Here is an 18760-nt window from a genome sequence, read left to right on the forward strand (position 1 = left end):
GTCAGTGTTGTAGAGTGCCATCTTCCCCTTTTGCTAATACTGAAGTTTAGTTGTACACTCTTGTCTAAAATAGAACAATGGAGATCTCGGGGAAGAAGAGGAGACAACAGAGAACAAGCTCACTTCAAATTATTCACCAGTCAGTCATTAAAGAGCATTAATGTTTAACAAAGAGCAGTTGCTCATTATTCAGATGCGAACTGGAAGTGTAGCCAAGATGAGCTATGAATGTTTCTCACTGGTAACATTTTCCCTAGTAACAGTTTCAACTTCATGAATGATCATTCATATTTTTTTGTGAAAGAAGAGGGTGTCAATGACAAACATAACAAACATACCAGTTCCTCTTTTAGAGGGACATTGTTCTTGTCTCTGCAACAGCCCTTTAGATTCCTTGAGATATGCTGCTGCACTTGCATCTTGTGATCCACGTCTGGCTTTGCATCAGTACTTCTTTGGTATGTAACAATTGTTTGGTGTTTTTTTTTGATACATCAAGATTCTTTGATTCACTTAGGTTTAATTTTTTTTTTCCTGAGGTACTGTCAGTTCCATAGCAAATTATGTGTACTCTTCTGCACTCTGCATTTTTAGTATCTTCATGCATCACTGTAATATGAAACAGACAAGGTAAATTGTAAATCACAGGAGCATTGGTTAGTAAAGAAACTAGTGGGGAATTTGGGAGATCTGAGTGTGGATGAAACACTGATATATAGAAGACTCTCGCACCAAGATACTAATTATAGTAAAAGATGTGTGCTTATGAGATCCCTTAATACAAAAGCATCCTTTTATTTTGAAAGTACAGATCTGAAAAGGGACTATCAGGAGGAAACTCCAGAAATCTGTTACACAGAACAAGCAGCTGCTTTGTGATCACTGGTGTTTTGTTTTCACGATCTCACAAATTGTAGTGATCGTGGCAGTGTTCTCTGTGTATTTTAATGAGTAGGGAATAGGAAGTTTAGAAGAAAGCAAGCCTGTCTTACAGTTATCATACTGCTAGGATTTGGCCTCTGTTTCATAAATATAAAAAGCTGTGTGTAATGAAGCCCAGCGTTGTATTAGTAGCAGTTTAGCTATCAGCTGTTTCCATCCTGGGGCATTTATTGTCTGTGTAGAAATTGCAAATGATGAGTAGTGGCAATTCTGGTCTGTGTACAGACTTGGAAATTCCCTTTAGGGGAGAAGACCTCTCTAAGAACAGCCTGCCTTCAAGGCATGTGGGAGGGACTGCAGGTATTCCTTCTGTAGCACTGCTTTTGTGATAATTTAAAAACAACAACAAACTAACTTGGTTTTTGTTTTTCTAAAAAAAATTACGCTACTTTCTGTTCCCTCCTTCTACTTCCTGTTAACTTTGAGGGTGGCTTGAAGAACAGCTTTGCTTCTCCTCAGAAATGGTATATGATTTTCAGGAACTCGGTTTCCAGCTAGCATGATGTCAGGTTCTGTTCTGAGGTCATTTTACAAAAGTCTGGAACCCTGCACTCCTTTGTGGGTGTTGGTGAAGTCCAAACCAAGATGATCTGTGGGGCCTTACCAGCACAATTGAGCAACTTGTCACAAAGTTTCTCTCTAAACTGTTGTGTGAAGAAGGATTAGGATTGCAAGTTGGGAGATGAAATGGTGGTTTTGGTTCTTCCTTCAGTGACGGTTGCTGTCCTTCTCTGAATCTGCGTTGTATGTAGTGAAGGATTGCAAAGCTTTAAATACTGCTACTATTGTTGCAGAATATTCTAAGAACATGTATGGAGTCGGTGTGGGGAGTGAACTGTGTGGTTTTTAGATGAGGGCTGAGAAACTACTCTGTAGTTTCCCTGTATATTTTTGAATAAATTGTAGTGCCACGTTCCTTGTTCTTGGTGATTGTATATTGACAGGCTGTATAAAGCAGGATGTCACAATGGGCCTTCATTTCCATTTTGGTTCTTCCTCCCTTGGGATGGCATATTGTTTTCTGCTTCCTATTGAGAAAACTATATTCCACAGGAGAAATTTAAGAAAAGAAAAATACAAATATTTGTATGTTTTTTTCCTGTTGGGGCTCCAGTAAACACTGCCATTTCTGTGGCAACACTTGTGCTAATTCTGATCATTCAGGAAGAATTGCTTCCGTAAGGATGTGCTGTAGTGTACGGATCTGGTCAGTCTCAGGTTGTCATGGATATGGAGAGTACCTCTCTATGAATGATGTCTCATGGACAGCTCCAGAATGAAAATTCAAAGGTGATGGAGTTTCTTTTTTTTGTTTTGTTTTTTTTTGTTTTGTTTTTTTAAGTAATTGTTCTGAAACTTTTTTTTTAACATTTAATGTTATCAGTGTTTCTGATTATAATTCATAAGTATTTGTAAGACTCAGAGCTTTCTCAGGGGTAAGTTATGAAAGATGGCTCATTAAAATAGATTAATTTTCAGTCTTTGACACCTTTGGGGAAGGAGGGGGGAAGATTCCACAAGTATTCTTGTTCTAAAATGCTAAAACTTAATATTACTCAGTCGTGATGATTGATTTTTACTTTAAACACTCCAGTTTCTCAAGCATATAGAAATGAAACATCACTGGATGTAATTTGTGTGATGATTTTAATTCTAATCTTGAGATTGTGTTGCATTATGATAAACAGCCATAAACTGGGCTTCAGTTTCTCGTGTTCTATGTAAGCATCTCTTACATCCTTGTGCTCATTTTAATTTCTCGCTTCTGAAAACACTTAATTATTAAGTGTTATGCCTTGTGTCTTTTTCTCATAGCACTATGAAAAAATATAACTGTCTGTGATGTGTATTGTTTTTGCTAGTGTGTTTGGTTTTTTTTTTGGTTTTTTTTTTTTTTACCTTTCATAGCTTTTACGCGCAGACACTGTTATCTCCATAGCTAAAAGATTTGCAATGTGTACCATTCGTTTTGCGGTAGTATGTAGCCGTGACTGGAGGGAGCTTTGTACTAGAAGTTGTGTTACTAAAAATCTGTTGATCTGGAAGCTGCACCATGTAGTACTTGCCACCTGCTGCAGCTCACTTTGGTGAGGGGGATTTCTTTTTTTTTTTTTAATTGTTACTGCTGTGTTAGGATGAATGCTAACTTGTGCCCTCTTGCAGGGACTTCAAACATTCATGAGCATAAAAGAGGATTTTCCCTGGTCTGGGGAGAACACACTGTTTTTTACTACTATCCTTTCTTAGGAAACAGGACAAATTTATCTGTCTTCACGCTTCCTCTTTTCCCCAAAATCCTCTACCTGTGAAAGTGCACATGATGTTATTACTGGAAGTGTGTATGTGCGCCTAGTTTTTGGGGGTATTTTTAGTATTTTGTTCTGATCTGAGATTTTGTCTGTCAAAATTTTTTTTTTTTTTTACATGGAGATTATTCTTTCTAAAACTGTGTTGTGTTTTAAGTAAGCTTTGCTGAATTTTGACTTAATATTGTTAGAAGCATAAATCTTGCCATTGGAACTTAAACTGGAAGCGAAGTATGAGTTTTAAAGAGCTGTTAGAGTATCTTTACGGAATCACAGAATGGTTGAGGTTGGAGGGGACCTCTGGAGGTCATCTTGTCCAACCCTTCTGGTTAAGCAAGGCAGCCTAGAATGGTTGCTCAGGACCGTGTCCAGATGAGAGGACATGGAGATGTTCTCTCATCTGGAGAGGATGGAGATTCTCTGTGCCAGTGCTTGGTCCACCCTCACAGTAAAAAAAAAAAGTGTTTTCTCATGTTAAAGTGGCCTCTCCTGTGTTTTAGTTTGTGTCCATTGGCTCTTGTTCTGTCACTGGGCAGGACTGAAGGGAGCCTGGCTCCATCGTCTTTGCACCCACCCTTCAGGTATTGATAAGAGCTCCTCTGAGCCTTATCTTCTCTAGGCTAACAGTCCCAGCTCTTTCAGCCTGTTCTCGTACAAGGGATGCTCTAGTCCCTTCATCATCTTTGTGGCCCTTTGCTGGACTCTCTCCAGTATGTCCATGTCTCTCCTACTGGGGAGCCCAGAACTGGACACAGTACTCCTCCTGGTTTGGCCTTACCAGGGCTGAGTGGAAGGGAAGGACCACCTCCCTCAACCTACTGGCCACACTGCTCCTAACGCAGCCCCGGGTGCCATGGAACTAGCGTGTCTTGCCTGGCGTATGCAAGTGTACTTATGCCCTGATTTAAATGTGGATGTGTGAGATTAGGCTCTGAATCAGCTTGAAGTGACGCTTGGTGGTGGTGTTTCTAATTGAAATTCCTTTTGCTCTTTTATAGAGATCAAATCGGATGACAGCACAACTCATTTCAGCTTTGTCTTATGTAAAAATATGCTATGTTTCATCACCCAGATCAGTAATGATAGGAAAGTAGCAACTGGTAATGAAATCACAAGCAACCCAACTGAGAAACTATGGGCTTTTATGTGCCTCCTGTTTTAGCTGTAGGATGCTATTCTTAAATCCTACCTATGTATCTATAATTATACCATCCTGAGCTCAGGTTGACCTGGCAAGTATAGCTGTGTAACATCCATGCTGAGCATATAAAACACTATGCCCTGTCAGTACTGCTGGTTGTTTCTACTGAGCTTCAAATCTTCTCTTCCATATTTTCCTTCAAAATTGCTCTATTTTGTAGAACAAGTTCAGTTATAGTTGTTTCTTACTGTCTGTCACATGAGATACAGTACCTGACTGTGAGAGTGACTCCAATCTGTTTTATCCGAGACTGTAAATAGCTGAGAGGCAAAAGGAAAAGCTTCTTATACTGCAGCTCATCCGTAACTGCCCACGTTAATTCTTCCTTTCCGTTCTAGTGGAAACTTGAGCAGACCAGCTCTGTACCACTGATGGAAAGCTAAGACCTACCCTTTTTCCCTTTGCACTGAAGTAGATTGGAAGTGCTGCTGCAGTCAGTGGTTGTTGATTGGCTGGTTGTGTGCTGAGGTTTGGGACTGAAACCTTGCTCTGTCCTTTTGTGGTTTTTTTTGTTTTTTTTTTTTTTTTTTGTTGTTGTTGTTGTTGTTGCCCTTCCACCATAATGTGTTCTAAAATGGTAGTGGATGCGCGAGTACAGGCTTGAGACTGACCATGTATGTATGCCCTGAGCACAAACAGTTGCGTCTTCCCCTTCTGTGTAATTCACTTATTTGTGTTGGAAGCTGTACTGAAGCTAAGCCGTATCCGTTAAGCCAATTAGTCTGTCAGAGAAGGGCGCTAGAGTTAGAACAGTTGGATCGCGATGACTTTCTGTTCTTATGTTGCCTCTACTTGTGTTATCATTTTTGTGGCAACATATCTGTATCTTAATGAGCTATGGTCTTGAAGTTCTGTTAAATTTGTGAAAAAGCTTGTTGTGATACTGTGGCAAAGATTGTGAAAGACAAATTCCCTGACAAAATGTGTATTTCATGAAAGGCAAACGTTGCTGTTCTGAGAGTTCCTACCTTCCTTTTGCCTACTGATGAGATTTATATAACATGCAGCATATATTAGATCAGTTTAATGGTGTAACAACTAATTGCTTGTATTGGACGGATAACTTTAGTGTTACATACGCTTTTCTCCATATAGATTGCCCCATTTGTCAAAAACTTACAGAACAGCACGAGCTGAAAATATATAGATAATTGGGAAAATGTAATTTTATATTATCATGGTTTGGCAAGGATTTGAAGCAAATGATGATGCTATTAACTTAGTAGTTTTTTTTTTTTCTTAAAAAAGGTAACTATATTGTTCATTCTAGAATAATTAGCCTAACATTGTAGGAAAATGTCTGAAGTCACTGAGCACACCTCTTAATGGAATTCTTTTATTCAGGTGCTCTCACGTGCTTAGCAATGCTTGAGCTTTAGATTTTCATAAATGCTTTAAGCTTCACTGCACAATTTCAGTTGCACTGAAGTTCAGTTTTCTTTGTCCTCCTTTGTGTGCATGTTTAGATTTACTTAAATATCTATCATAATGAAAGACGTGAGTGTTCAGTTGTATCACTTTGGCTCTCTTTGAAAATTATGTCTGAATATAAACAGTATTTTGTTTATAAGTAGTTTAAGGTGCTAGTAAACTATTAGATATGGATGGCATTGTAAAAATGTTTCATGATAGTAAATATTTGATTTTTCAAGATATCTTTTATGTCCCGATACCGCATTATTTAAAGACACTATCAGTCTCAGTAGGACTTTATAATAAGGCTGCCAAGCAGCTGCCAAGTGCAGATAGCCAACATTTACATTCAGTGTTGTGTGATGGTAGCTGTGACATGATTCCAATTAAAAGCTTGGTCTGCACCCTGCAGATGTCTTCTGAATATTAATGTTACGACAGACAGAGCAGATGGAATCTCTTTAAAATACAATACAGTGAATGTAAAATTAAGGTTGGATTTTTGGTGGAAGCTGAAAGGCAGTTCAAAATTATTCCTTTTTTTTGTTTGTTTTTCATTGCTAAACCACAAGAATATCTCTGTATTGCCATCATCTTTCTTTATATATAGGAGGAAATCAACTCTTCATTATGCATCAAAATAAAAATACGACATTATGCCTTATTGAAGTTGTCTTAAATGCCAGATGTACCTAGAAAAATATTAAGAACGCATGCAACATTTGCTGTGCCTTAAAATATGCCTCTGCCTAAAGGACAGCATGAGGCAATAGATTATAGTTGAAATGTAGGATGTCCGAGTTATTTGAGGAGTTGTTCATTGAGAAAGGCTGTGTGAAAGTATATATAGGTGTATGTATTTAATTGGGATTTGAAGATGGTATGTGAGGTGTGTTAACACAAGTTCATCCTGGATAGGAGAGGTAGTACAAGACCAGGAACTGGAGAGAGTGACGAGAGCATCAGTGCTGCACTGCGACGTAATGTGTTGCAAACCCAAAGTTAGCTGTTAGAAAACAGCTGCAATCCAGCTGGGAGAGCGTGTGGATTAATTACCTAAGTATTTACCATGCTTCTATGGCAGTCCTTGAGATACGGAGTAGAGCCTTGGTAGTAGGAATATATTAATGGCAAATAACAGGGTAAGTGTGACATTGAAACAGAAAGTAGCAGGGTTTCTGTGTGAGTGGTAACTGTAACTTTATCGTGTCCTCTCAGGCAGAATGCAGGTGTGTGAGAAGGGAATGAGTAGTTGAGTACAAGGAGGGGAAGAGGTTATAGATAAAGGCAGTGACAGGAGGTGGGAAATACGTAAATCCAGCGCACTGTTTGACTCACTAGTGTTATTCCCATAGCCGTGACATGCTTGTCTCCCACCCTTTCATACTTAATTTTACAACAGCTTATACCTGAGGCTGTGGAAAAACTAAAGCCAGTGCTAGTGATAGCCTTTTCCACTTCATCCATATTACTTCAGTGAAGATTTTTCCCCAGATCTACATTTGGATTATGTTTGGCTATTGCAGTTATATTGCCTGGCTAATATTTTTCTGAGTTACTGGCCTAGCTGTAAAGAGGTTCTTGGCTTCAGCAAGGGTACTTATTTAAGTGTTGTTTGCATGCTGTATGGGAAGTCAGCTGTGTGCTATTCTTGAGGATAATATTCATTTGATAAGAATGTTTTTAAAATCTAGACCACAGTGAGACCAAGAGCAGAATTGCCCATGAGGTTTCGGGGAGGACAGCGGTGACCAGGTGTGGTCAGAGTGAGGAAGAGCTGTGTCTGCACCTCATTCAAGCTGGTTTTAATGATGTTGTCCCACACCACAGTTGTGGGTGCCATTTCCCTTAGGGAGGAGTGTAGAAATTGCCTGGTGAAAATGACTTACCTGTCATGAGAGGCCTTCGGTGGGTTGTTGCTCTCATTAAAGTTTTCATAATAATATATAATGCATTCAGTTGTTCAAGAGAATAGTGGGGCTTCTAATTAGGCTTTTGAAAATGGAAAATGAAGTCGTCATGGCTGATTTCAATGGCAGATCAGGAGGAGTGACTGATACTGTGCTCCTTGGGGCATTGACTTACACACTTTAGAATTTTATACTTAGCAGTGGCTCTGTGCTGTGATAGAATGCAAATTTAATAACAAGGAAATGTATACAAATTTGTATCAGGTTTTTGTGGGATTTTTTGTTTGTTTTATCTTTATTCACATTGCATTCACCTGTATACAGTTCATTAATCTGCGGAAGGAGATTTATACAAGAGACGCAGTTGGAAATAATAAAAATTGAGTAGTTTACCAGACGTAGTTAAATGACATAGTCTTGTAAATAAAGAGGTGTAGTTTGAAGGCGGGACTGGTGAGATAGAAGGGAAGAGTCAAGAGATGTGGAAAAAGAAGAGATTGTCCTTCCTTTGCCACTGCCCCATGACGTTAGGCTGAGTTGCCCATATTTCTTACTGATTGGGAAATGCCTTGTCGTTCCCTAGGTAAGATGCAACTGTCTTTTCCTGTATGAAACACTTATTTTAAGGAAACTTGCATTTATTTCTCTTTTGATGTGATAATTCTGTTGCTGCATAGTCTCGTACTCATCTTTGACCCTTTCTGGCTTTTTCATTGTCAGAGAATCCCTATGAAAGTCACTTCCGAATATGGTCAGGATCTTTACTTCTTATCATCTACTTAATGTTGGATTTGTAAGGCTAACATCATTCTGGCTCTTAAAATGTTCATGACAGTACTAATGTGGCTCCCACGCTTCTGTCTCTGATGCCTTCCTCTGTAAGCTTGCTCCTCAAGCCCAAGAGTATTTCCCTTTTTCATTTACTGTGTCTTGATTTACTGTACCCTCCAGTGTCTTGCCTCTTCTGACAGTGCTTTGAAGATTCGTCAGTTGCTTCCCAGCTCTCCTAGTTCTTCACAGCCTCTTCCCTTTTCTGCTCAATATATAATTTTGTCTTTCTAATCCTTGAAAGAAATTTCTAAGTCTTTCATTTCAGTCCCTGACAATCTCTGTTGTAGTATCAGCATATGGTTATATCTTTAATCACCGTGAAATGTGTCTTTTCAGCTGAGATTGTACCTTAGCACTGGGAATTTGTTTAATTTCATGTCTGCACAGCAAGTGCATGCCTTACTGCTATCTCTTCGATCTTCATAATACAGATTACTCTCATAAAAAATCAACGCAAAAGAAGAAGTGCTGTATTTGGCTGGATCTCTAAAACATGTCAGCGAGAAATAGGAGAGGACTGCGTGGGTCATGCCTTTGCAATGTCAGATAATGTGGAGTGCTGCTTGATAGGTATTCATTCTGCTGTACTTGGGCTTCAGTCAGGCTGTATTAACTCCTGCATTCTGAGAGCGGGGTTCATTGCATAACAGAGTGATGGTCACTTTTCGTATCAAATTAATATCTACTGAAAAACGTAAGCAAAATAATACCATGTATGATTGTTCAAATTCAGTCATAAAATAAGAATATTGAAATAGTGGTGCATTTTTCTAAAATGCCTTTCATTCAAAACAGACAAAACTTTTAACAGCAGTTCTTGACTAAGGTGTTATTGTCAGAGGTTCCCTCGAAATTCTTTTGGAGTCAAGTAAAGATTTATGATTTTCTTGAATTTATCAGCTATTTAAAGTCTGTCCATTCCAGAGCGCATGTTAATTTTTCTTCTTTGTGTAGAAAAAGAGCGAGCCCAAAATAGCACTACTTTAATAACTTCATAAAAACATCTTTTTTTTTTTTTTTTTAACTGACATAGATGCCTTGCTTGTTGACTCAACTTTTCACTTCAGAAGTAGTTATTGCATTCTTTCTGTGAGAGAGTTTCTAAAATGTCTGAAAGCAAGGATGAGGGGCTCCTTTAAGATGAAGCTTCCAGGCACTGTTTTTCCATTTTGTGTCAGTAATTTTAAAATCCAAGTTAAAAAAATCAGTTACATTGGAGACCAGGATGTGTTGCTATTCTGTTTTTATGTTTTGTTATCTCTTGCTACTGATGAGAGCTATTTTTAAATATTGGGAATGAAAAGGTATCTATGTGTCTATTACTTTTCCTGCAGCAGAGAGGAAAACAGGGTTTAGTATTAATGTTATTTTTGTTATTGTTTTCAGACTTAGTAGATGTAAAAGTCTCTTACAGAAAAGTAGAGTGTGTGTGTGTACACAGGCAATCCTGGACCACAGTTTCCATTTATCTGCTCTTTTCTTTTTTTTCCTTTAAATGCTCCATGCTCACTTAATTCGCACTCTGAAAACTCTCTTCCTCCCTAGCGTTCCCTGACCTTTTGTCTTCCTCTAAATATCTGGCATGCTTCAGTTGACACCATCAGAATCTCTCCTGCCTGTCTCTGACCAGGTTCTGAGTTTCCATTCTCTTCTGGGAGGTGTGGGAATAGAAGGAAAAAAAAAATTGGCACCTGTAAAACTCTTGTCCATTTCTATCTGTTTTGCTTTTCTGAAAGAAACGTTAACATGTGGACTGTTAGGGTCCAGAATGGCCTCTGAAAAAATTATAGTCCTTTGTAGCCCCACCTAATGTATGGTAATGTATGGTCCCCACCTAATCAAGCGGATATCTGGAAGGGGTTGGTGGAATTTGCCACTGTCCAGCAGGGACATCCTGAAGGAAATCATGGATGTGTAACTATTATATTAGTAATAGTCACAGGGAACCCCACTGTTTTACTTATTTGTTGAAAAACAATTTTGGATTTGCATTTATTAATATATGATTGCATATCTCAAGTCTTGTTTCTGCTATAGCATTACTTTTTAATTACTAGAAATCCTAAGAAGTTGATACGTGAATCTTTCTATTTTCTCACAGATTTGATGGTTTGTATTCATGTAAGTCCATTAACATCTTGGTGTGTAGAAAAACAGTTTGACAGCTGTAGTCTAGCACTTCCTTATCGTAACTTGATATAGCATTCCATAGAGACAGTCACGCCTCAGATTTATACTCCACTCTGCTTCTGGTATTTCAGCTTTAATAGTTTATAGTGTCAACTCACATGTTGTTTGGATAATCTTAATTGACTTGTTAAATAAGGACAGTTTACATTCTGTTTCTCTTTTTGTCTCTGTTCGCATAGGATGATTTTGTGCCATGATTCGATGGGAACGTACTCTGGAAATCACTGATTTCTGCTAGTTTGTTTTAGTAAAGCTGGTATTTTATACCTGCGCTCTGTGAACTCTGAGTACTATACTGCTGAATTTATGCAACCTATAGCAAACTTTTCTCCATCTTTCATCAGGAAACCTTCAACAAATTAAGTTGATCAGTGTGCTACATGAAAGATCTGTATTTATCTTTTGTGTGCGCAATAGCTTAACTTAGTCTTCTGCTATAAATTGTATCCAATATCAGAAACAATCAGCATGTGGAGATTTTTTTTCCCCCAATTGTGAGTGGGAGATGTTCACAGCTCCTTGTAAAAAGCAAAGTGCTTGTGGAGGAGAAATAAAGTTTTCAAGGTACCCAGTACAGAGTGCTAACATCTAGTACTGTAAGCTCGTGCCTGGAATGCCAGTTCTTCATTTGTCCCTGAATTTTTTTCCTGTGACCCTGAACTGATCTTTTGCGTTTTATTTATCCTTTCTGTAAGAATTTAATGCTCTTAGTATATGTAAAGAGAAGATAGCAATAGCTGGAAGAATGATTGTTGTAATTTTTCTGTTCATTTCAAGCTATAGGGTCTTCTGTAACTGTACAATGCTTATGAGTAATGTATAGAAATAACTTACACTATTGTGGTAGTAGTGTAACTTCTAAAAAGCTGGCTGGTGTCTTTCACCAGTCACTTTCAGTACACCGATAAAGAAGGGTTCCCACGCGCCGTAGGAAAAATATCCTTTTAGATCTGGTTTGTAAAGTTGGAGAATGATTTTTACTGTCACTTGTTTGGCTTAAATACTTTAATTGTTGGTTTGTTTTTGAAAACAGGGCTAAAAAAAAGGTAATATGTGTCCTTTTTATTTTATATACTTTTTCATATATGAGGCTGAGTTTTAACAACTACCTATAACCTTAGTCAGAGCTGTTGTAAGTTAAGCATCATGAGCCAAAATCCAGCATCAGGTATTTCAAAGCAATCTCAATGGCAAAGCACAGTGAAGAATGTTGGAGAAATTCCTGGTTTTTTTTTTTTTTTTTTTTTTCACTTTTGGAAAGTATTTTAAAAATCTATATTTGAGGTCAGTGGTTCCCAGCATTATCACATACCATCCTCTGTTTCTGAAATCTGTATCCCTAATTTTTCAAGTGAGAAAACCAAATGGAATGGAGCCACTAAGTGGTAGTATAGCTGCCTGACAGTAGTGCTGTTTGGTATAAGGTACATTTGCAAATTTAACTAACAGAATGCACAGTATTGATTTATTTATGCAAATGATTAAAATGATCATTATTAAATTAATGGGATTTCATTACTTTGAGGAGGAAAGATTGTGTGGTCTTTTGTTAGCAAGTATGCGTGCAACTGATTTTTGCAGAGTTAACTGATTGAAGGTAGTATAAAATGTTTTTGAAATTGAGAAGCTCAGCACCTTTATAGCATTGTTTCTTCTTTGACTGTATGTGGCATTCTTATGTGTGTGTGTGTATATATATATTTAGGAATGAATGCCCACTATTTTGTTTGTTTGTTTCCTTGGGGTTTTTTTTTTGTTTTTTTTTTTTTTTTCCCCAGTGCAGGAGAAGGAGAATTATGAGTGAAGTTAAGTGATAGTGACATAAAGTTGATAACTACTTATTTAGTAAGTATTTGATTTAAACTGGAGAACTTACTGATTTTAGAAACTGCAATTGTAAATAAAAAAGAATCCCACAAGCAGAAACCTGTAACTTTTTCAATCTGAAACAACCCCTCTTAAGTGTTCCTATCTAGTGCTTAATTCAGTCTGTGCCTCAGGACAGTGTGGAAAATATGCACGTGTTCAGCAGACATTGCTGATTTTTCTTGAACCGTGGAGTAGGATTGCTGTCCTGAGTCAGTTCTGGCAAAGCTGTGGAATGCACAACTTGATCTGCCTTTCCACTGCCAGTGTCACTTGCCTTGGCTGCCAGGGAGGAAATTGGGCCATTTTGGTCTGTTCTGGTACAATGGTTTAATTTACCTCAGTTTTTGTTGTGTTTACCCAATTACTGGGTCTTGACTCCCAAGAGGCAAGTAAAAGCAGGGACTGTGCCAAAGGTATGAGACATTTTGAACTTGATTATTACTTGAACGTAACAGAGAGTTTGCAATACAATCATCTCGCGGGAAAATCTTTTAATTTCATTATGATTTCTGCAATTAACATAACTGGCCTGAGACATGGCCCTTTGGTGTGCAGAAAGGAAATCCTAAACGGAGGTACAAATGAGTTGTTTCCTGTTTCAAAGCAGCGATTTCTTTTTGTTGTTGAAGATTCCAGCTCCACTGAGTGCTGCCAGGCTGGTGCGCTGGATTCGCTGCGCTCTGTTGCGGTGCAAGCAGAGGTGTGCTGTAATGGCTGTGCTGCTGTAAGAGGTTGCTGTTAGTGTTTCTGTCACTGTTGCTTTAAATTAAACACTCTTTAGTGTTCAGTCTAGGAAATAGGCTGGGTTAACCACGTAACGGTTATTCCGTTACGCCTCATCTAATTTTTTGGAATCTGTCCGGAGACTAATCTAGGTGTATGTGGGACCTTCGTGAGTTATTCTCTGAGCAGTCCTTGACACCAGGCTTTTCTTCATGCACTCCTAATGACAGAACATAAGGATGCCATAGGAGTAGCTATACTGACTGTGCAGAACTGCAAATAGTCGTAAACAAAGAGAGCTTTGCGTTGGTAAGCCAGAACAAAAGAAAATGCTAATCTTCTGTAGTAGGAAATGTGAGATTTTATCTCTTTAGCATAAAAATACTCATCTTCTGACAACATGTGAAAGTGAACCTGAAATTTTATACATGTTAAAACTGTCACTGGTGTAAGAAAAGCAAACTATCATTTTAATCTTAAAAGCTTTGTGGAGGCAGAATAATAGTGCTCTCTTAACTGTCCTTAAAAGGTGATGTTTTTTTCTCGTTTTTAACACTGTGGAAAACTTGATGATGTTTTGATGACACTGAACCCTGCTGTGGGATAAAATAATCAAGATTCTAAAAGAAGCCATAGTCTTTGAAAAGTGGATTTTTTTTTTTCTATGGTACCCAAAGTATGTCAGAGTTTTCTGAGTATGTTAGTTCTGTTCAAAGATGTTAAAATGTTATTCTTAAACATGTGTAAGAAATGGATGTAGTAGTCAAAAGTGGAGAAGAAAGTCTACATGCGTGAGATTGCGCCTGAAATAAAATGATGTATTTACTTACTAATGGTGTTGATTAACTAGTCTCATACATGTATTGTGATACTTTTAATCATTTAAATGAAACTGTTATGACCTAGAGGAGGTGCTTTTACTGCAAACTTACCAAATTCATGTTGAATTTAATATTTCTCTTGTAATAAGTCACTTTGTAGCAGGAACTGAACTAATTGGTTTTGGTTCTCTTGTTCTTCAGTATCTTAGAACTGGTAAGCGTTTATCTGTGTCTCTAGATAAGGAGTGAATTTTCCTGTTTCTTAAGATCTAAATTTGCTTCCCAGATTTGAGTAGTTACTCAGTTAAACCAGCTCAATGAACTGGAGATAAGAATGAATGTACCGTTGCAGGGCAAATTAATGTCTAGAGTGGTATTCAGTTGCCACTAATGGCCACAGGCAGGCCATCATGGAAAGTTAAGAACAGGGCAAAACACAACCATTTTCAGTTCAGGGAGTGGCGTGGTCTCTGTTCCAAGTGCCTGTCTCCCCGTAAGGTAATATAAACTCCTTGCGTCCGTGGCATCCTTTGACAAGTGCAATATATGCTGCCCTTATTTGCAGGAAGGGTTGCTGCTGCCAAAAATTCCTTAAAGGTTTCAAAATAAGGTTTCTTGAATTCTCAGGTTTATCATTCAGTGTTTTTGAACCTCTTCAAGCTTGATGTATGAGAAACTGCGTCAGTGTTATAAGGATGATGCTGTGTTACAGAAGTTTAGGTCTTGATCTAAATTGAAAAATTCAGAATCTTGTTTTTAATCCTTAGCTTCTTGTTAAGCTGAGCATTGTCTCCTTATTTTTAGAAAACTTTATGGAGTTAATCTGATTATTTTCCCCTCCAACCTCTTTTTTTTTTTTTTTTTTTTCTTCTGATTTTCTTTATCATTACAAAAGAATATACTTGTTTTTCTGGTACTATTCTCAGTTATGTGTTTTAATATAGACACAGGATAGTTGTAAATGCTCAAAAGAAGCTATGTTCTTGTGTATTTGCTAAAAAAGCATTGTTCTTCATATTCTGGTGGTGCTGAGATACTAAAAAATTTCTAACTTCTAAGAAATGATGCGATCACTAAGATTTTTGGTAGCATGTGTTTAATAAATCTGGCTCTGTGATGCACCTGCTTTGATGTGGTATAAAGACTCATGTAATTCTTAAATGTTTAAAGAGTGGAATAGAAAGGTCACTGGTTGTATCAGGAAAAACAGAATTATCAGTTGAGGGGAAGAGGAGTGGGAAAACATGAAGCATTCAGAATAAAATTCCTGTGGTTGTTAGTGGTGAAGGGGAGCATAGTGTTTTGGTTTTGTTCTGGGTGAAGTTTTACAGGTTGATTTTTTTTTTTTTTTTTTTTTTTTTTTTTTGTGTGTGTGTGTTGAAACTGAAGCAATTCACAAAGACAGTGACTTGGTTACAGTGAAAGGGGGAAATAATACTGTTTGCTAAAGCTTGGCTTAATGTTGAAATGTATGTGAATAGTGAAAGTCAGGAAGTTCATCCCAAAATAGAGATAGAGTTTAAATACCTTTTATACCTAAGGAGCAATGAAGCAATGGATCCTCTATCTCAGAATTTTTCAATTTAAATGTGTGCCCCTATGGAAGACAGCCTTCGTCAAGGACAGATAACTGGAGTTAGTACGGGAGCACTGCCTGACCAGTGAGGTGGCTGGTGTTGTGTAGGAGTGCAGAATGGTTTAGCTAATAAGTTCCATCAGCTTTTGATCTGTGTTAAGCAGGTATAGCTAACTTAAAGTGCTTGAATGTTTTCCAATGATGCTAAGCGGCCTGGGAATAGGTTGAGATTGGGTGATCTCTCCAGAGGTGTATTTTTTCAGAATTGGGTAAAAAACAAAAAACCAAAACCAAAACAAAACAAAACAAAACAAAAAAAACAACAAAAAAACCCCAAACTTCCTACCCTTCATCTTAGCATGCAATGACCTTCTGGAGAATGAAGTTTTGGTTTTTGAATAAACACTTATTGGCTGGCAAGTAAATGGATGAAAGCTTTATATTGATGCATTTTTAAAAAAGATATTTGTATGGGATTTGTGTAGTTAAAATGTATCATGATTAGTCAAGATCATGACATTGAATTTGCAATAATAAATAACATTTGTAATTTTGATCTGTTTATTTTGCAGCTCCAGTTGTTAACCGATACAACAGAAGAGTATCAGGTATGATTTCCTTTTCAGAATGTATTGTTTCTGAAGTTTTGAAATGCATATTTGACTAAAGGAGTTACATTAAAAATGACCTTACTCTTCATCACTGCCTTATTTCTCATACCTCTTATTTGAAATTATTTGAAATAATGAGAATTGTTTCTTAATTCAATGTAGAAACCAGTGGGCAACACACTGAGAGTAGATTAGAAAACAGTTCTGTGGGTGATTACAGACTATCAAAGCAACTTCAGCGGTAGCAACAATTCTGTCCAGAAAAACTTCCCAGAACTTTTTTTTTTGCAACATAGTAATTATGGCAAAGGCTTGCTTTGCAGGGAATTGAAAAAGTGGCAACTTCTTTCTGTTGGAACACATCTCATCTTCCGTGTTGCTAAGAATTTTATCTGTGGTTAGAATACAGAAAATGGAGGGGGAAGGTGCCCCCTCTTTCTGTTGTTTTAGCCCTGTGCTTGTGAAACTGCTATTTAAAGTTATTGGATTTGTGGCTGTTCACTTGTTCTGGAGATGCAGATCTTTTTTGTTCATTTGTTTTCTGTCTTATCCAATATTAAATACTTTGAGTGGCTGTTATTCCCAACAAATTATTTTAAAAGTTGTTTTTCAACAGTATCATGTGGACAAAATGTTACGTGTAGATGAGGAGGTATTTTTTCATTTGAGCTGCAATGTGGATTGCTTTGCATAAGTTACTTTTTAATTCTCCAGATATTTCAGTTGTAACATTTATTTGGTCTAGAAAGTCATTATGGTTCTGATTTGAAAAATGTCTTTATAAAAATGCCAGTTTGTTCAGTGTTTTCTCTCTAGTTCTCAGTTCAAGTCTGCTCAGTTTGTGAGTTGTGTATTTTATCTGACACATTCTTTGGTATGACAGTTATGGTGGGGCATTGTTGATTATATATATGTGTGGGGTGTGTGTCTATATGTATGAGAGATAAATGCATGTTTAATTTTATGTGCAAAATATCCTTATACCCATGCAAATCAGTTGCTTTACTACTAGTTGCTTGGGTATGATTAAAGGTATGACTATGTATTTATGCCATCACATATAAGTAATTGTGAGTATAATGAGAACTTCCTAACTCTTAAAAATTGACAGTGCTACTAGTTTGGGTATATTATTACACGAGAAATGTAGGCAAGACAGAATTGTATCTTGAATGATGGAGCTTGATACTCTAATAGTAAGTATTGGAAGTCATACGTTGTAGAATATCTTAATCTGAACAGTCCCAAGACATTTTCATTTATCTGCTAATTAAACTAATATGGATTAGCTTAATTAGCATTACTTTAATAGAACCTGCTGATGGAGTAAAATCTTAGGAATGAGAAGTGAATACATCTCAGGTTTAAGTTTAAATAAAGGCTGAATTATTCCCGAAGTTAAAAAGTGGAGCCTTAATCTGAGGGTAGTTGTAATCTTTTTGAATCTTCAGTGCTGAAATATGGTATTGGTGCTTGCATAGTACTGAGCTACTTTCCGTAGCCCCTTTCAATGAAGGGGTCTAAAGGTTAATGTGAACAACTAAACAGCGAATGTAAAATTGAATTGCTAACTTATGCAATTAGATTAAGGAGGACTGTTTAGATGCTTAGTAACACTGCTGTTCCAAGAAGAGCTAGGATAATTCAGAGTTTACAGTACATGTTAGAATTCTCATGGAGACAAGCATTGGTAGAATAAGTATATTTTAATACTGTGTGTTAAATACTTTTCACAATTAAAAAATTAATAGTATTGCTGTCATATTTCGGTAGGTCAAGAACCAAAGTCAGAAAAGTTATAATTCTTAATAAAGGAAAAGATAATAAAGTAATTGTCTACATTACAAATACAGTTTATGGTTGATAATAATTTTGATAAACAATTCAACTTGATGTATATTCTTGGACACTAACAGATGTTTACGACCCTCTCTTACACATTATAGTTACAGAATCTATTTTGAACTGCTTTCTTAATGTCCTCAATATTAAATTTGGGACGTTTAGTCCTGGTCGGTTGTGATTAGCTGCCTAAAGATAAGAGGATGATCATGATTCACTTGGTGCACTAATGCAAATTCTAAGGATACATTATCCCATAGAAAAAACCTCTTGTAATGATTACTGGATTTTCATTTAGGTGTTTATTTTCAGTCATGAAACATCTAAACCTGGGCCTCTTGACTGCCCTGGCAAATATTGCTTTAGTGATTGTAAATACTTAGCTGTCATTCTTTAAGACTTCCTCAAAATATAAGTTTTCTGACACATGGCAAGAATTGGTCTGGAAGTTTATTTTTGCACTTTTCAAAAACTTTGAGCAAGTTAGTTTATTTCCAGCTTATGCAGTACCTCAGGAAAATACTT

At 37.1% G+C, this 18760-nt stretch overlaps 1 protein-coding gene across 1 annotated transcript in view; it reads left to right on the plus strand.

Annotated features, from left to right (window-relative positions):
* Positions 1–18760, plus strand: part of PRKAR2A (protein kinase cAMP-dependent type II regulatory subunit alpha) — a 61317-nt gene that overhangs the window by 7345 nt on the left and 35212 nt on the right. Inside the window, exon 2 of the mRNA XM_086755584.1 lies at positions 16355–16390. Coding sequence (XP_086611710.1) covers positions 16355–16390 — 36 coding nt within the window. The remainder of the gene's footprint in view (positions 1–16354; positions 16391–18760) is intronic.

Source organism: Chlamydotis macqueenii, chromosome 10 (genome assembly GCF_036417535.1).
Source record: "Chlamydotis macqueenii isolate bChlMac1 chromosome 10, bChlMac1.mat, whole genome shotgun sequence".
In the NCBI taxonomy this organism is placed as follows: Eukaryota; Metazoa; Chordata; class Aves; order Otidiformes; family Otididae; genus Chlamydotis; species Chlamydotis macqueenii.